This window comes from Montipora capricornis, chromosome 1 (assembly GCF_036669925.1).
Source record: "Montipora capricornis isolate CH-2021 chromosome 1, ASM3666992v2, whole genome shotgun sequence".
NCBI classification, from domain to species: domain Eukaryota; kingdom Metazoa; phylum Cnidaria; class Anthozoa; order Scleractinia; family Acroporidae; genus Montipora; species Montipora capricornis.
Window position 1 is genome coordinate 30,825,743 of NC_090883.1, and position 16,634 is coordinate 30,842,376.

General features: G+C 37.0%; 1 protein-coding gene across 2 annotated transcripts in view; it reads left to right on the top strand.

Annotated features, from left to right (window-relative positions):
- The first annotated feature begins 7,078 nt into the window (after window positions 1-7,078).
- LOC138038295 (histone deacetylase 4-like) overlaps window positions 7,079-16,634 on the top strand; it is a 41,746-nt gene continuing 32,190 nt past the window's right edge. The window contains exons 1-2 of one of the 2 annotated variants that reach the window (XM_068884089.1): window positions 7,079-7,185; window positions 7,433-7,573. In XM_068884089.1, the coding sequence (XP_068740190.1) occupies window positions 7,549-7,573 (25 nt within the window). In that variant the 5' untranslated portion in view covers window positions 7,079-7,185; window positions 7,433-7,548. Of the gene's footprint in view, window positions 7,186-7,400; window positions 7,574-16,634 lie in introns of both variants that reach the window. The other variant, XM_068884097.1, reaches the window with a different exon arrangement.

Genomic DNA, 16,634 nt, shown 5'->3' on the forward strand with positions numbered 1-16,634 from the left:
TGTTTACTTCGTAAAAACCTTCTCCGCAATACAATTAAAACGAAACAAAACATAGTAACAGTTCTACGATGGTCGTCACGCAAAGGGCTCATTTGCTTGTTTCCGCAAAATTGTTGTCAATGTTGTTGTGTTTTTATTCTAAAATTGGATTCGACCCCTTGACGTCCGAATAGAATTGGCAAGCAAGTTCCTGTGCGAGTCTGACTTTACTACAAACCCATCAAATCATTCAGGACAACGCAGAAAATAGTAGGTGAGTGAACTTTATTTATCTGGCTGTCCATACTACGATTCTCAGTTGAGTATGACACTAGGGAAGTTTGGTGACAAAGTTTCAGCGTTAAAATTACCATGTTGTCAAGGGCAACTTCCTTCGTTTCCAAGAGTAACTTTTAGGGCTTTGACGTCACGAATGAGCGATGAGCCCGCCAAAATCTACAAATGGTAACGGTTAAATGTTACCAGTTAAATGACGTCAAACCCCGAAAAGTTACCCTTGGAAATGAAGCAAGTTGCCCTTAACAACATGGTAACTTTGACGATGAAACTTTGTCACCAAACTTCCCTAGTGTCATACTCAACTGAGAATCGTAGTAAAATGAGTTTTCGAAAATAAACATCGCGATTTGAAGATTTTATGGAACATTTTCCTCGATCAGTTGAATCGGCCCTTACAACTGTCTCAAAATACTAACGCGAAGTCACGCGCTCTCGCATTCTCAGGGTTGTCTTCCTGTGCCGCACTGAACAATTATGCTGGCTGTAAGCTGGCGCGCCTGTGGGCGGTAGCTCAGTATTTTAGCCGCAGATTCTTCTTTCCGCGGGTGAAAACGTAAAAGCCCAAAGCGTAACACGACTGATATTGATCGACCATCAATTAACGAGAATTTCATGACTCCAGCCTAAGTTTGTCTTATGAGAAAGTTCCTTTCCATTCCAGCCAAAGCAACAATATCAAATCGAGAACCAAGATATAGAATCACTTCTCATTCGGCGTTGTTGACAGTCTGACGTGAATTGATTTCATAGTTTGTTTGAAATGTCACGAGTCGTCAGCTCTAGTTGCTACCGGACTTCAAGCTGTCTTAAATCTCACGAAACCAATGTAGTTTGTCTGTGCAAACAAGTTCTCATTTCGTTAAACTGATTGAGGCTGTAAAGAGCCAAGTCCTAAACTGATGGGCAGACCGAATTTTCTACGTTTGCATTTTTGTTTTTGGTTTTCTCTTACTTGTTTGTTCCGGGCATATTACTTTTCTTATGGAACGTTGGCCTGCATTTCGACTTTCAGCCGTTACGCATTCGTAAATATATCTAATAAAACACAAAGCGTATGCGAAAATATCGCATGGGGTCTTTCTGCAATCCACTTTAAAAATGACGTCTTGATAGAGTTCGCTGTTGTTGTGCTGAGTACTTGTTGATAATGACTCTGCTTACTCAGTACTCGTGTTACAATCATAAATCTTCATGCTAATCTTCTAAACTCAGATTACATCGGTACCTTACAAGCGTATAGTGTTGAATTCTGTCTGCCTGTCCCATGTGTCTATTCCGTTGTGTCATTTTCCTATCGTCATTAATATAGTAAACAAATGATATTTTGGCGTAAACCTTTTTATAGAATACGTCCAATATCATGTAAAAAAAAATTGCGAAGTTGAGGTTGAGTCTTCGTGGATGAGAAAGACGGTCGTCTAGGAGTTCAGCCCCATCCCGCTCTCAGCCCCACGAAATCCCACAGTTGCGACACAGACGCAAAAAAATTGAGGTGAGAAGTGCAAACCTTTGAAATTTTTTAAAGTTAATGGAATTTCAGGTGGGAAGTTTCGTATCTAAGGATAAACAGGAAGTAGAATAAAATGGAATAATCGACGTTAGTACTTGCATGACCTTGCATCCCACTTATTGAAGAGCCAGCCAGTTCGAGTCTCTAACTTTATTACATCGTCCATGTATTGTAGGGAGTTTAAGCAAAGACCACGACAACGTCAAGGCTAACCGTTTTTTTTCAAAATATGACTTTGTACTACTATCTTAACTGTAATGATTTCGCGATTAATCAATCTCTGACACCACGGTAATCATTGTCTTTGACTGGATTGGTACGGACGATTTCAAAGTCAAAATACAACCTGAGCAATTCCCTTAAATTGTATGTTCTCACGTTGTCGTCAAAACCTTAAATTGGTTATTTTGCTTTGTTTTACAGGCGTAGCGCAGTTGTTTTAAGTCCCCGTGGATTATTTTGTTATTGGTTCTTTTCTTAGTTTCAAGAGCTGTGTTTTCAATACATCCGACACTAAAAATTCGCTGTGTACATCAAGGCGTTCAACAAACACGTCTTTCTGATAATTAACCAAGGAAGGATGAAATACGACTTTCGGTGTGACAATGAAATTCCCCAATGAAGACGTACATAGTGTGTCGCTCAGCCTGATTTGCTAAATATTCCTTTTACACATCCAGACCTTTAATGGCACACACCTCTCTGATAATTACCGTGCACTACGTTGAGAGGAAGACAACTTACTGGTATTAAAGAAACTCACACAGATGTTTGTTAAACGAAAAGGTGTGTCATTTAGTTAAGTGATTTTTAGCTATCAACGCTGTGACCAGCCTAATTTGCAAAAGTAGGTGGGTCAGTTCAACTAACTACAATTGTAGCTGCATTATTTCTTGCCATAGCTGATTACAAGTTAACTGTTAACTACCGGTTTCCTCTGATTATTATTTTGTCAGGCAACTGGAAACAAGTAAAATGAGGCTATTTTTTGTCTCTGGAAATAGTTTTTTGCTTTTATGCTCATTTCGAGAGGTACTTCGCTGCGTTTGGAAAGCCCAGGAATGGGAATTAGGAAACGGGATTTAGAAAACCACCTTACGGAGAGTGCGCGGAAAAAAAAAGTCACCTGTTTTCAAGCTCATTACGTTTTAAATCTACAACAAGAGGCTCTAAGTAGCCTATACTCCAGGTTATTTGTACTTTTGTTGACAGTTTAATAATAATAATAATAATAATAATAATAATAATAATAATAATAATAATAATTATAATAATAGTAACTTTATTGTACACCACAAAACAAGGTATATAGGTGTTACAAGAATCTATTTGAGAGAAGTTGCTCTTTATCGAGTTAGTTCATTGACCTATACTTTTCATCTTTATTTGAAAGAGTCTGGTTTTTTTTCGATGGGTCTATAGACCTGTACTTTTCAAAACAATTTGAAGGAAGTTCTTATTTTTTTCTCTGGGTCCATTGGGCTGTAAATTTCTCTCCTCTTTCTTCCAGTTTGCTGCAATTTCTGAAGTAGATTTATGCTTTCTTATGATTTGCTTCCTTTCTATGTTTGATAGTTCACATAAAAATCTAAGAAATGCAACCTCATACTTTGTTTCAAAACAATTAAATTTACTTTGAATAATAGAACACATGAGATCAACAGAATCTACATTTGAAAATACTTTTGTTACATTTTTTGGTTCAGAACCATTGTATACAAAAACGTGGTAACTCATCTTTTGCTCTGCATACCACTGGAAAACACAATTAATGCAGTAGCTAGAAATTCACATCAAAAAGCCTGTGCTGCTTTCCTTATTATCCAAAACGGCAGTTTTAAGCTGTTCTTTACTAGGAACCACATTACAAGATAAATTTCCCTGACATCTTGCTCTATGTATAACTTTTACATGGCCAGCAGCCTACGTCTAATTTCTTTAGAAATAAAAAAAATATGGGTCCCATACCTAATAAATCTCTGCCATGAGAATCAAACATTTTACACCTCCCATTAGGCAGACAGTATATTGCCACTGCATAAAGTTCAACTCTTAAAATATATGCATGATAATTATCCATGAGCAAAGAATCAAAGGCAGCTAACAATGATATAACATAAAGAAAGTCTGCAATTAGAGGAAGTGCACTATTTAGCAAACCACTATAACTATCACTGTATGTCAACTGATAGTTAATGTAGCTTAAGTTATAACCATAACTGGTAAATCTGTCAAAAATAGGAGTCCCTGTTTGCATGATTGTGAAAAAGCTGAATATGTTTATAATTTGAACCAAGTCAGCTGAAGAGGTTGTCGGATTTCTGAAATTTTAAACAAGTGCCGACAGAGACATTGCCACACGTTGTGTGCCTGCATTTGCCGTACCAAATACTTCAACATTACCTTGACTGCAAGGCTGCTGCCTAAGAAAATTTTAAAGGGGCCCTCAGAGCTAAACGCTGAGAACTTAGGAGCCCAACATATGAAGTGAAAGGTGTTGCTGTGAAAAGTTAAGGCGCCCAGAGCTATTCTTTGGGAGCCCCAGGCTACCGGGCTCCTGGTAGGCAACAGCTTTGGACTGTATGGTGCGGCAATAGTTTTAGTTGGATCAACAATTCCTGGACCTGCATGGGTTGTTTGTACGTCGTTTGCGAGTCGAATTAACTCAGGAATGTAAAAGCGATACAAAGAGATCTTTGTAAAGCCACAGATTATTAATTTGTTATGTTTCATAAATGTGAACCAAACTTTTCAATACTGGCAAATAAATGGCCTCTAAGTAAAACAAAAGTAAGACAGAAAACCAGAATTTCCCCTTGAAGCACCCTCTAAATTCCTTTGCCACCAAATAAACAGGATGCATATCAACGACTAGTCTGTATTGTTGAAACAATTCCACATTTTGACTTTGTTGCATGCCCATACTGACGTCAATAACAGTAGTTCTAAAAACAGCTCAGATTGCTAAATGTCAGATCAGTTTTTCTCAGGTATTCTCAGTTTCGCTCAAAGCTGCTCTAATGCACTTGTCATCGGCTTCCCCAAGGATGGGGGGTGGGGGGGGGGGGACCCCGGTCTGATGTGGGGACTTTGCTAATTGTGCATTTCAAAGTTCTTGGGGAATTTTTTTCTTGCAAAGTCCCCAGTATTTGGCGAAGCAAAGCACCTAACTGGATTTGACGATGCACTTCAGAACTTTATTTTGGTTCACTGAACAGTTAGCAAACACTCGGACTTTGCATTCTGATGAAACTTGAACTTTAATTATTTTTTCTTGAATACTACATAAGCTGCTCGCAGTCTGGTGAAATTTCAACTTTTGTTCCCGTCCTGAATTCCCCGGATTCTGTTTTAAATCTATCCGGACTGATGAAGAACAAGGGAAATCACACCATCATGATGGTTCATTGCTGCTTCTAAACACAACGTTCTTACGTTTTCCTGAGTACTCACTAACAAAACACGACCTGTTGACAAATACGTACAAATTTTTTGACGGATGGTCTGTTTGATAGACAAAAAACAATGAATTTTAAAACATACCTTTTCTCCTCCGCCATCTTGCCATCGATCGAGCGAACAATCAATCGATCCCAATCTCCTCTCAGTTGAACAGAAGCGAAGTCCCCACATTCTCCCCGAGAGTAGGGCCTTCAAAAATTTGTTGCGAAGTCCCCATAAAGTCCCCGTATTCCCCCACATAAGCCCGGGGTCCCCCCTCGGGGAAGCCGATGACAAGTGCATAACGTTCTCAAAGATCACTAGGAGATGACCGGCTTGTTGATGGAGATCAGTTTGCCTGACTTGTAAAACAAATTAGAAAAAATATCTAATTTTGTCTTTAATGTCAACAACTTACCTTTGGCTCCACAATCGAAAAAGATTTATTCTAACAGCTCGATCCGTACGACCACGACTACAATCACAAAGTTTGAACGGATGGACAGTCGGTGTCTGACATTTGCAGAATGCAGACTGGCTACAAATAGCGCTGATAAACAGTATTTAAGTCTAAACACCCATTTCAAATAGCGCTAGCCCTAACCCTAACCCTAACCTTAACCTTAGCTTTCAATTGAAAGCCAACCGTTTTAAAATGGGTTCTTAGACTTAAATAGTGTTTATCAGCGCTATTTGAAATGGGTTCTTAGACTTAAATACTGTTTATCAGCGCTATTTGTAGCCAGTCTGCAAATGTCAGACACCGATGGACAGGTGCAGTAAAGAAGATTCGATGATTCGGGCGCGACCATGTACATCCAAGAGAAAATGACACATCTTAAGGGCTAGACTTTCAAAAGTCCTTCTTCGCTCACCCAAACATTTTCTCCTGGGATTCTCGTGAGGTGGAATTGTGGCAAGTCTACTTAAGGGCTTGAAACATGAGAGGGATGGTTGATTTCTTCAAACACGCACTGTTTATTTTGTCATACAAAATGGACTGATATTCCAAGCATACATACGTTTTAAGACTCTAATACTTCTTTTCAAGCCTTTCTATTCATTTTTCTGACTCAACAATACATTTTTCAGCAGCTATTAATTTTTTTGAATAATCCCCTACCCCCCGCCAGACGTAAAGTTACAGTCATGTATGTAAATATATGCAAGCATAAATTTCCATGCACTAATGTTACACGGAAAACAAGAAACGAAGGTCATTTTATACCTCTTGCGCTTAGCTGCGCATGAGTAACAATGCTAGACTAATTTCATTTATACCACTCTTGTGGAAACACACGACGCACCCAGGTTTAACTCAATGTCCAAAGAGTGCCTTCTTTTCGTCCTGGTGGATTTTTTTACTAAATCAACTATTTTTTATATTTGTCATGTATTTGATCGCTACCTTTCGTACGTAAGTCCTAAAACTCAGCGTTTTTATACAACTGTTCATTTTTTATTGTTTTCGGATAATCTCTGATTAAGAATATGCATTATTCTAGATTCAGATTTCGTAATTCCATCCCTTTCCTCTTGTCTTGTTGGTCGCAAATATTTTGTTCCAAACGACCTCAGTGTATACGCGATCTCAGAAAATGACAAAGTTAGCGTTGGTACCGTTTCTTCGCACTATAAACTTGTTCTTATTCTCTCGCGCTCAATTCGAGAGTTATATTTTATTCATGAAAAGCTTGCACCAGCTGTGTGTTTTTACTCTTCAGTCGGCTAAAAAAGGCCCTTCTATATTTAGCCTTGCGTAAACTTAAATTTTCACTGTGAGGGTAGGAGAGGAATACAAGCTCTCGATTGGGCCTGGTAGATCACGTGGTCAATATTCCTTCCGATCAATGTTGTTCTATCGACAGACGCTAGTTTGCTAAGGGAGAGTGTTTTTGAGTGTAGTTTGGATCCATAGTAGGAAACAAAACCGACTGTTTCCTTCGGGAACTAAGGTAAGATATAATTATTAATCTTTTCAATTGTAATGGTATCGTTTCGCCTCTCAAGAACCTGAAACTGTCGCATTTGCCCGCTTTCTTCCAACCAAGCTCAAGCTTATATTCAGCATACATTTTATACACCATATCAAAATGAACCTGCTCGTCATCCATTCAGTTTCGTTTGGAAAACAATCATTTATTTTAAGACCCAGAACTATCTCTGCTAGGTGTCACGGACGTCCCTTTACTTCCCTTTCAGTTTAGTCATGCTCGTGTTGATTTTTGCTCGTGAGGGAATCCACTAGAAGTCGTAACATAAACGAATTTTCGCTACATTCCTCGAAGCTTGCACGACAGATGTAGGGGAATCGGACCATGGATCCAGCAGGAGCCGAATCAGGTAATCTCGACTTCTTTTACTTTTATTTACTTCGGTCTAATCAACCTTGGAGGTTGCCTATGAATTGCTTTAAAATTATGATCGCGCCAAGACCATCACGAAATAGATACAAAGGCCCTACCTAGCGACTTACTAGATTTCAAAATATTTTGTAACGCTGCACTCTGATTCGTGTTATTTATTGTTCCGCTGAGGAACAGTAGAACTGCAGCTGTCTGTGCAGCGAAAGGCGTCGATGATTTCGTAAAAAAAATATGCCCAAAAGCAAAGCGGTTGCATCTGTGTATTTCTGGAACTGAAAGTCCATAAAGAGTCGTTCGCCGGAAGATCTAGTTACAGATTACAGCGATCGCTCATAGACAGTATGAATTTTTTGGTGTTAATTTGTGGAAAAGATATGCATGGACCAATTTGTGCCTTTTCCCATATTTACGCACCGTAAGAACGAATGTTCGCATTTTTATTTAAAAGTGCGAAAGTGGTACGTTGGAAATAGAACGCCGACTGTCGTATGTATGAGTAATTTGGTAGCATGGTTGACTTGCCACAAAGACAGACTATATTTAGTAGACGTTTTTTCTTATTCGTAATTGTTTGACTGTCAGAAGAAAACTAACTCGGCAAAAAAGATGTATCGGGGAAAAAATTGTTTGGAAATGCATTTCTCTGTCGTGATTTCAGCCGATTTAATCTGTGTGTATCATCACAAACCTGGGCAGCCGTTTTGTTTCAGAAATCAACTCCATAAGAGTATTGCTTTCAGCTGGAAATTGAAAGAAATAGTGTGTGATCTAACTACAACTTCATACATTGTTGTCAGTAGTTTTTAAAAGGGCAAGCATTTTTTCTCAAGTATAAAAGCAAATCTCGATTCAAAATTTTTTGACGGATTGCCATAGCACGGCAAATTTAGCGTACAGAAGGAAAATTGTGGGTTTGGATCAATATAGAACACTATCTCTAAATAGTCAATTCTCAAATTTTATTGAAATAGCGTTGAACAGTTTTGTTATCTACTGGACATGGACATTAATATTAAACAATACATTGAAATCTAAAAAACTTCTGTAGAGATGGTGCAGATAAAATAGGTAGAAAAGTCCACGAGTTGATATTAGAAGAAGCACTTTTTGGGAAAGGGGAGAAGGAGTTCAACTGTTCATCTTCGTTTTTAATTTGTTGCTTTGTGTATTTGCGTTTAAAACCATTTCAACAGTTAACATGAAATTGCTAAGGAGATCAGATCTTTGTTTGCAGTTCTCTGCCAAAGAGAGATTAATTTTTTTCAAGGACTCATTTTGTGGCGTCACAGTCTTAAAAATATTTGGCAAGACATATTTTTGTTCGTATTGATGAATTTTGGCGGAGGTCTTGCCATGGACAGAAATTTAATTGTAATTGTCCCATGTTGCATGGTTATAATAATTGCTGTCGAGAGTGGAAGAATTAGAGGAATAGTTTTTGCTAATAATTTTGCTATTTCTCACTTTATCAAAACTTGGCCAGTGAAATGAGACCAGACTTTGCGATGAACACAAATTGCAGGACACCAGCTACCATAAACTTTCAATGGCTTAAAGTCCACTTTTAAGTGCATTTTGTCTGACAACAACGTAAAAAGGCAAGTCAGGAAACATGGTTAGCATTAATGAAATTTTTAGGTGCACTGTTATGTCTCGAATTGTTAATAAAGTGTTCCAAAGATATGTGGACCTCCCTTGTCCAAGGTGGCTGCAAAATTTCAAGGCCAGACTAAAGCCAAGATGAGGACACTGCAAAAGTAACTGCACTTTTGGAGGGAGAGAAGCCAGAGAGTACAGCAGGACAGGAAAAAAATTTCATGGGTTGGCTTAGATATACAAGTAGCTTGTTAGCAATAATATTGGGCTTACATGCACAGGATACTGGTATTTAGATGGTGTGAATTAGAGGAAATGCTCGTAACATTTTGATTAAAGATCTATAAGAGCTGTGGTGACAGGTTGAACTAAGCTGTACTTATCCTATTGATCAAAGTTAGAAAGGTGTCATAGATATTGACTTAATGGAATGTAATATACAGCAGTGGAAATTTTTCTTCAAACTTTTTACTTAGCTATTTTGAGATACAATTTAGGTTATTGCAGTTATTAGGCCATTTTTAATCCTCTTTTTATACCTTAATATGCAACTTGACATATTAGAAAGTGTCATTTTGTCCTCTAATGCATTTTAATTAATAAGAAAAGATCATAGAATTCCCTTCAAGATTGAGTCTGTCCTGTCTGGTGAGATCTGAATTTTGTATTTCATCCGCAGTACTGTTTATCTTGATATATGTACAATGTATCAAACCTGGTTTTATCTGTTATCAGGGAAATGCTTGAGTATCAATAGTTTGAGTGAAAGCCAATTGCTAGGTTTCATTTTGCAATACAGGTACATTGTTGCAGTTTGTGGTTCATTTTTAAGACTTCAAAGGATAACTGCAAACCTGAAGCTATGAATGAACATGATTAATAAAATGAATTAACTACATATCAAGCAATAATGATTATTTGCGTTATTCAAGTATATTTTGCCATGTACATGTATGGTTTTAACTGTGGCTTCTTAATCAATTGCTGTGTGTATGTTGTATTAATAATATTATTTTGACTGCTAAAACACTGTGTGTTACAAACTCTTGTAAGAATGTGTGAAGCTTGGCTGGAGGGATGAATGCTTTGTTAAAATTTAAGCCTGGTGACATTTTTGTTTCAGGCGAGTTGAAAATAATAATAAGATGTGGCTCAGTTATTAATTTTGTGCCCAAAGGAAATAACCTGTCTGAAAGTAAACATTTTTTTTCCTGAACTGAAAACATGTGGGCAGCATTTACCAAGTTCGTTAATTCTAAAGCGAGTTTATCAAAGCACAGCAGATAGGGTAAAATGAAACTAGGTGTTTCTTGCATCATTGGAGTCACCAATTTAGTGCTACTGCGTTGTTTTTAATTAATCTATGCTAAAAACAGAATGATTTTTCTGATAGATTGTCCCTAGCTTTTTCGTCATTATGTTGCAATTGGCATCACTGGTACATGTATCATCATTATGTGTGGGAGGGCTTTAAGAAATTACTCTTTCAGGTCAAGGTTACTGTCATAATGAAGATGTGCCTGTCCAAATTAATTCTTTTCTAAACTGTGCAAATGAAATGTGCTTGCTAAAATGCAATTTAGATTATACAAAACAAAATAAGCCAGGCATTGACTGAAAAGATCACACATGTACAATGATAAAAGTTGTTGTGTTGCTAGGGTGATTTGCTAGCTGAGGGCTGTGGGAGATGGGCTGACTTCTCTTGTTTTGATTCTAGCTATATTTTTGCATAGGAAAAAAGGTTGTCCCTCTATTTACCCAATAGAAATCTGGTTTCTGCATCTGAACAGTAATATTGGCATCTGTCACTACCTGCAGTGCAATTGGGTATGGCATTTATCAGGACAAGTTAAACCATCTCGCAAGGGTGTATAATTGTTATGGGTGAATTTGCGGTTAAAAGTTGAGATAATTCTTTGGTTTGTCTAGCGAAAACAGCTTGCATTTTTAACTTTCTAAACACAGAACAAGGTATTTTCACTTTATTTCCGAACTTTCCAGGCTTTATCCAGCTTTGAAGACAGACATGAATTCACGTTTATCCTTCTTTCACCACCCACGTAGGTTTTTGTAACACTACAAATCATTAGTCAATAGTATTGCTCCATACAGTGATGATAGTCCCCCCTCATTCAGGTAACAAAAATTAAAAGCATCATTTCCTGAGAAACAAAAGTTAAAAGAGAAGTACTCAGATACAATTGTTGATTGGGAAGAGGTTTGTACATTAGCCTTTCATGTTACATTAGAATCAGTTTTAAAATACTAAACTGTACTGCTTTCACCAACAAAAAGCTATCTTGGCTTGGTCTTACTGGCTCTCTGTTTGTACTTTCTGCCAAGAGGAAGTAGAATCCATTGAGCGTTTACTTTTCTTGTGCAAAGTATCATCTGATTTTTGGAACACGTTTTGTCCTGGTTAAGCTAAAAGGATAATGGAATCCAAATCAATACACTGAAAGAAACCGCTTTGATCTTTGGAAAGTTATTTTGGAAACCATAAATTATTGCTTGCAGGTGCTGTTAAGCAAGCAAAATACCAGTACTGAAGTGTTATGGTGTTGATGCTTGCTTTTGGTCAGGTGTGACATTTTGAACCAGGAAAATGTTTGAATCACAACATAAACATGTAAGGCAAAAGGCAAAATCACACAAACTGTTGGGGTACTGAGGGCCAGAGCATATTTTGGTGGGTTTGAATCCCATTTAATCCTGAATGATTCAGGTTTTCCTCTCTCTCTCATTACTGCTCAAGTAACGTTAATTAATAACTGCTATGGTCAGCATGTTAATTGGGAGCTTATTCTGATTTCAAGTAGCATGAAGTCACTGAGAGTATTGCTACTCCCCCACCGCACTGTCACATGGTCCAGTGGAAAAAAACACTTACCTGACCAGTTACTTACAGTACCACCGTGGCCAAGTAGCCTTGGGATGGGAAGGGTGCAATGATTTGCAAAAATGGCCTGTGAAGATTCATGGTCATGCCCATGCAAGCCCTGCTGGATTCTGGGGTACCCCTAAAATAAAGCCATGCCCATTTGGCACGAGAAAGGCCGCATGCCACATTGCCTTGAGATTAACCTTGTGTAAATTGCATTTAGCCGCATCAACCTTGATAATAATTGCTATGTTTTTAAAGTGCTACTGCGACCAAAAAAACAATTCTTCTTCTTTTTCTTTGGATTTCAAAACTATGTTAACTTAACACTGAGTGAGTTTTAAGTTCTGATTTTAAAAAGACACCTGTTTATTTTAAGTGGAATTTTGTTATTTATTGGTCTGCCATTACTAACTTAAAAATCTTGAGAGAGCTGGGTCGAGGAGAAAATGACGTCAAAGACTCACTGGTTTGAGAATGCAATGCATGTGTACGCAATTCAGTTCAGGAGTTTCAGGCTTTCAGACTTTTAAACTTGTGTTTTTCATATATAATAAGTTGCGTTTACACGCTGAAATTTTGAGCTAGTGAGTAAATGACATCACTTTTCGCTAGATCCAACCCTCTGAAGTCCAATCGGTCAGTTTTGAACGTGAGTAATGGCGGACCGTGAAATCCAAACCTTACAGTACACTCAAAATAAACAACCTTTGGATAAAAATTAAAGCTCAAAATTTTACCAGCCAGGTGTTAAGCGAACATGCTTTCAAACTCTGAAGAAAAAAAGAAAATGATTTTTTGATCATAGTAGCACTTTAAGGTGGTTGGCACAAATATTCACTTGAGTAGATAATTCAGACATTGGAACCGGGTGCTTGTTTTAATGGTGGGTTAGGGTTAAAAGCTACGTCTAAAAATGCCCAATTAATTAAAAAAAAGTAATTGCCATGTTTTTTATAATGGCAAGGGCTATTGCAAGGTGTTAAGTAAACCGTAAATTAAGATACCCTAAAATTTGAATTACCTGCAGTGCGGTATACCTCAAAAGTTTTGGCTGGTTGAGATGTGCACTCAAGGTGAATAATGTACAATGCACAATGCAACTGGTGTAGTAGCTGAGAAAATTCCAAATCTTAGAACCTAGGTGTGTCTTATAATAACTCTCTGCAGTGAGCTTCATAATGATGAAATTGGGTTTGTTAACTTCTGGTCCTTTTTTGAGGAGATTCAGATAATGGTATTGATTTGGAAGCAAAGAAATAATACAAACAAAATCTAATTTTTTTCTGTAAACTTATTGCAATCACATAACTCTTTCAAATTTATCAAAACGATTTTAAGGGAAATGAAGGTTCATTCATGAATAGCCCACTTTCAATATATTAAAATTCAGTCCTAAACAAAAGACATCATCTTGAGGCTCTTGGGAATAAACTCATACAAATCCTTATATTTATTCCCCAGAGCCTCGAAATGATGCCTTTTGTTTAGGACTGAATTTTAATATATCGAAAGTGGTCTATTTTGTTATGAAGTTGCTTTAGGCTTTAACAGCCATCAACACTGTGTTTGAATTTATTGTTAGTTTAGTTTTGTTTTTTATTTGTTGGCATGGGAATGAGTCTCTTGAGAAGCCAGAAAAAGAGAATCAAGTGATTATTTTGCAGCTGACAAGTTGTTTTGAGGTCATCACAATTGTTTGGATGAGTTAATGACTAAACATAGAGTTTCCTCATTTTTTGGTCATCAGGAAGATGGATAGTGGTGGATATGATGATAGTATTTTAGGCTTTTTTGTTAATCAATTTTCTATTGTGTTTGTCAAACTAAGTTTGCGCAATTAAGTGTTAAAATGTGCATTAAGAATAAAAGTCTTAAAATAGGCCTTATTATTATGCAGTTAAGAACACCTGCAAAGATTAAAACCTGCCTTAAAGACTACAATATGCTGATTTTCAAAACTGTAACATAAGTACTTACCAAAATTTCATATTTCTTAAAATTTGCAAACGGCATGAACCATACAGAACCTCCAGGTTAGTAATAGTTTTACTCTTAAAACATTTTGTTTGCAGAATTTGATAGTAGCCATCTTATGTTGAAGATTATATGTGGTTTTTGTAGGTTCTATTGCTAAATTACTTCTTAGTTGGTATCTTGCGGTATCATCACTGCTAATGGCAAGGGCTAGTTTTCATTTGTGTCATGTCAGAGTTTATCCATGTTTGTCAAATTAAAGGTAAAATCAAAATTACGAAAAAAAGAAATAGTTATTCCAATGCATGGAATCCTTGAGGTAGTAGCTAATATAAAGCCATCAGCTGTTTTTCTGTGGTATAATATTTTGACAGCAGCTTAATTCCTCACATAATTTGTGAATATTTATGATAATTACGTGTTTGTTAATGAAGATGAAAAATGGTTGGGTTGGTGTTTAATCATCAGCTTTTTAATAAAATTGAAGTAAGTTCTGTGGTGAATTTGAATTCAAGAGACAGTTCTTGGAAACGTGGTGTTGATAATCGTCCTCATTGGTTACTCTGACGAAATTTCAGGATAAAATATTATGTTTGTCACTAAGATCCCATGAAAGAGCTGACTTTCATCAAAGCAGATTTGCAAATGATGTAAACATTGCCATTGCTGTGACTTGTTAGTCTTGTTGTTAGCGTGGAAAGACAAATCATCACAGATTGTTTCCTTATTGTTCCTGATGTGTATGTTGCAGTTAATTTTTTTTTTCAGTTAATTTTTATTTTCAACTAGTTAGTTTTTTTCTAACTACAGTATTTACCTGTGCATAAGTCGATCTTTTATGGCCTCAAAAGAAGCTCCAAAAATCGCCCTGGACTAACACACGGGTCAAAGATTTTGAGCCAAGTTCCAGCTAAGTAATTTATTCAAAATAATAATGTCTTGTGCATAACGAATGCAGTGGACAAAGCCGACAAAAGACTTCAAAATGAATGACAAAAGACTTCAAAATGAATGTAAGCAATTCCAGTTGAAATGAAAAAGGATTTGTCCAAATCTAAATGTTGAAGATACTCACAAGCACAAATATGAAATAGACACTGGAATTTTTCGTTTTCCAAAGGCAGAAAGCTCTAAAAGTCATTTCTGTTTCTTCGAATAAAACACAATCGTTCAACGGCTTAGTAACCTGGTGCAATACCTCGTGTTTGCGTGCAAGCAGTGTCACTCGTGTTGCGTGAAAATGCTGGTTGGTAATGATTGTTTTTTATTCTTTATACAAACCTGGCTGATTTAAATGCTTTTGCAAACTTTGTATTGTTTGGTTTATGAGTTTTGTTTTGTTTGTCATTTGAGAAATTATAAGTCAAGGACCAATTAAACCTTGCACATTTTCGCATCGTTCGCAAGTTATTTTCAAAGATTGACTCCTGCTTCTGAGATGTTGTGCTTATCCTCTAAAGCCCTTTATCGTTGAACAACGAAACAGGTTAGTTTGAGGTTTACATGTTTGATTTTCTGAGAACTTTTTCGAAACTCAAGGACAAAATGCCCGCATATACAACAACTGCTGAACCACAAAACTATTAAGCACTTGAGGCCCTGATTTTTTTTGTGTATCCACATTCCAGAAATCGAAGAATACAAGACTACTGTCCCATGAACATTTAACAAAGAAATTAAGAAATTGCGTTTTTTGCCATCAAAAATGGGGGGTCGACTTATACATGGGATCGACTTATACACGGGTAAATACGGTAATTGTTTCTGCTCAAATCGATCTTCGTTTCCTGAAAGGCCGAGGTTTTTTCTCTGTTTTTCTTTCAAGAAATGTTTGGCCTTCCTGTTAAATCCATCCTTTGAATAACAATTGATTTGCGAATCTTTTCAATTCCTGTATTTCTCCATAGAAATCGATTTCATTTACGCTATTCCATTTTATCAGTGCTACAAGATTTACAACATGTGCATGGCTCTCGTGTCCAAATGTGAATTAATCAAAGTTTGGACCGAGAGTGGCCTGGGATGAATAATAAAATATTTAATTATAAATTATGAGAGGTTTGCTTGAGTTGCTTGGGTTTCAAGTTCAAGTTCGGTGAGTGAAAAGAAAAGTCTTGACAAGTATGAATTGTTTGTGAGAAGTGCTGTAGAGGGGTGGGCATAAGGGATATTCAAGGGGGGATGTAACTGGAAAGTAAGGGGAGACAGATCTGTGAAGAAAGGGTGGGGTAGGATAGGGACAATGGCTGAAGATGAGGTGGGAAGGACAAGCAGAACAGAGAAGAGGAGAGTTTTGTTCTTTTTTCATACCCCCTAAAAAACCAAGCTCCTGTTTTTTAACTACCGTATTTACCTGTGTAGAATACGCACTTTTTTTCCGCTAAAACAGCTCCGAAAATTGAGATGCGTATTATACACGGAATCCATTGTTTTGGACACGCGTCCCTCATTAGCATAAAAGCAAAGACGCATTGGTTTTTGATTGAAAAGTAAAAGGCTTGACCAAGATCCACTAATAAATTAACCTTTATGTTTAAATGAACAACTGAACAACATAGCCTTCACTTTTGAGCTATAAACT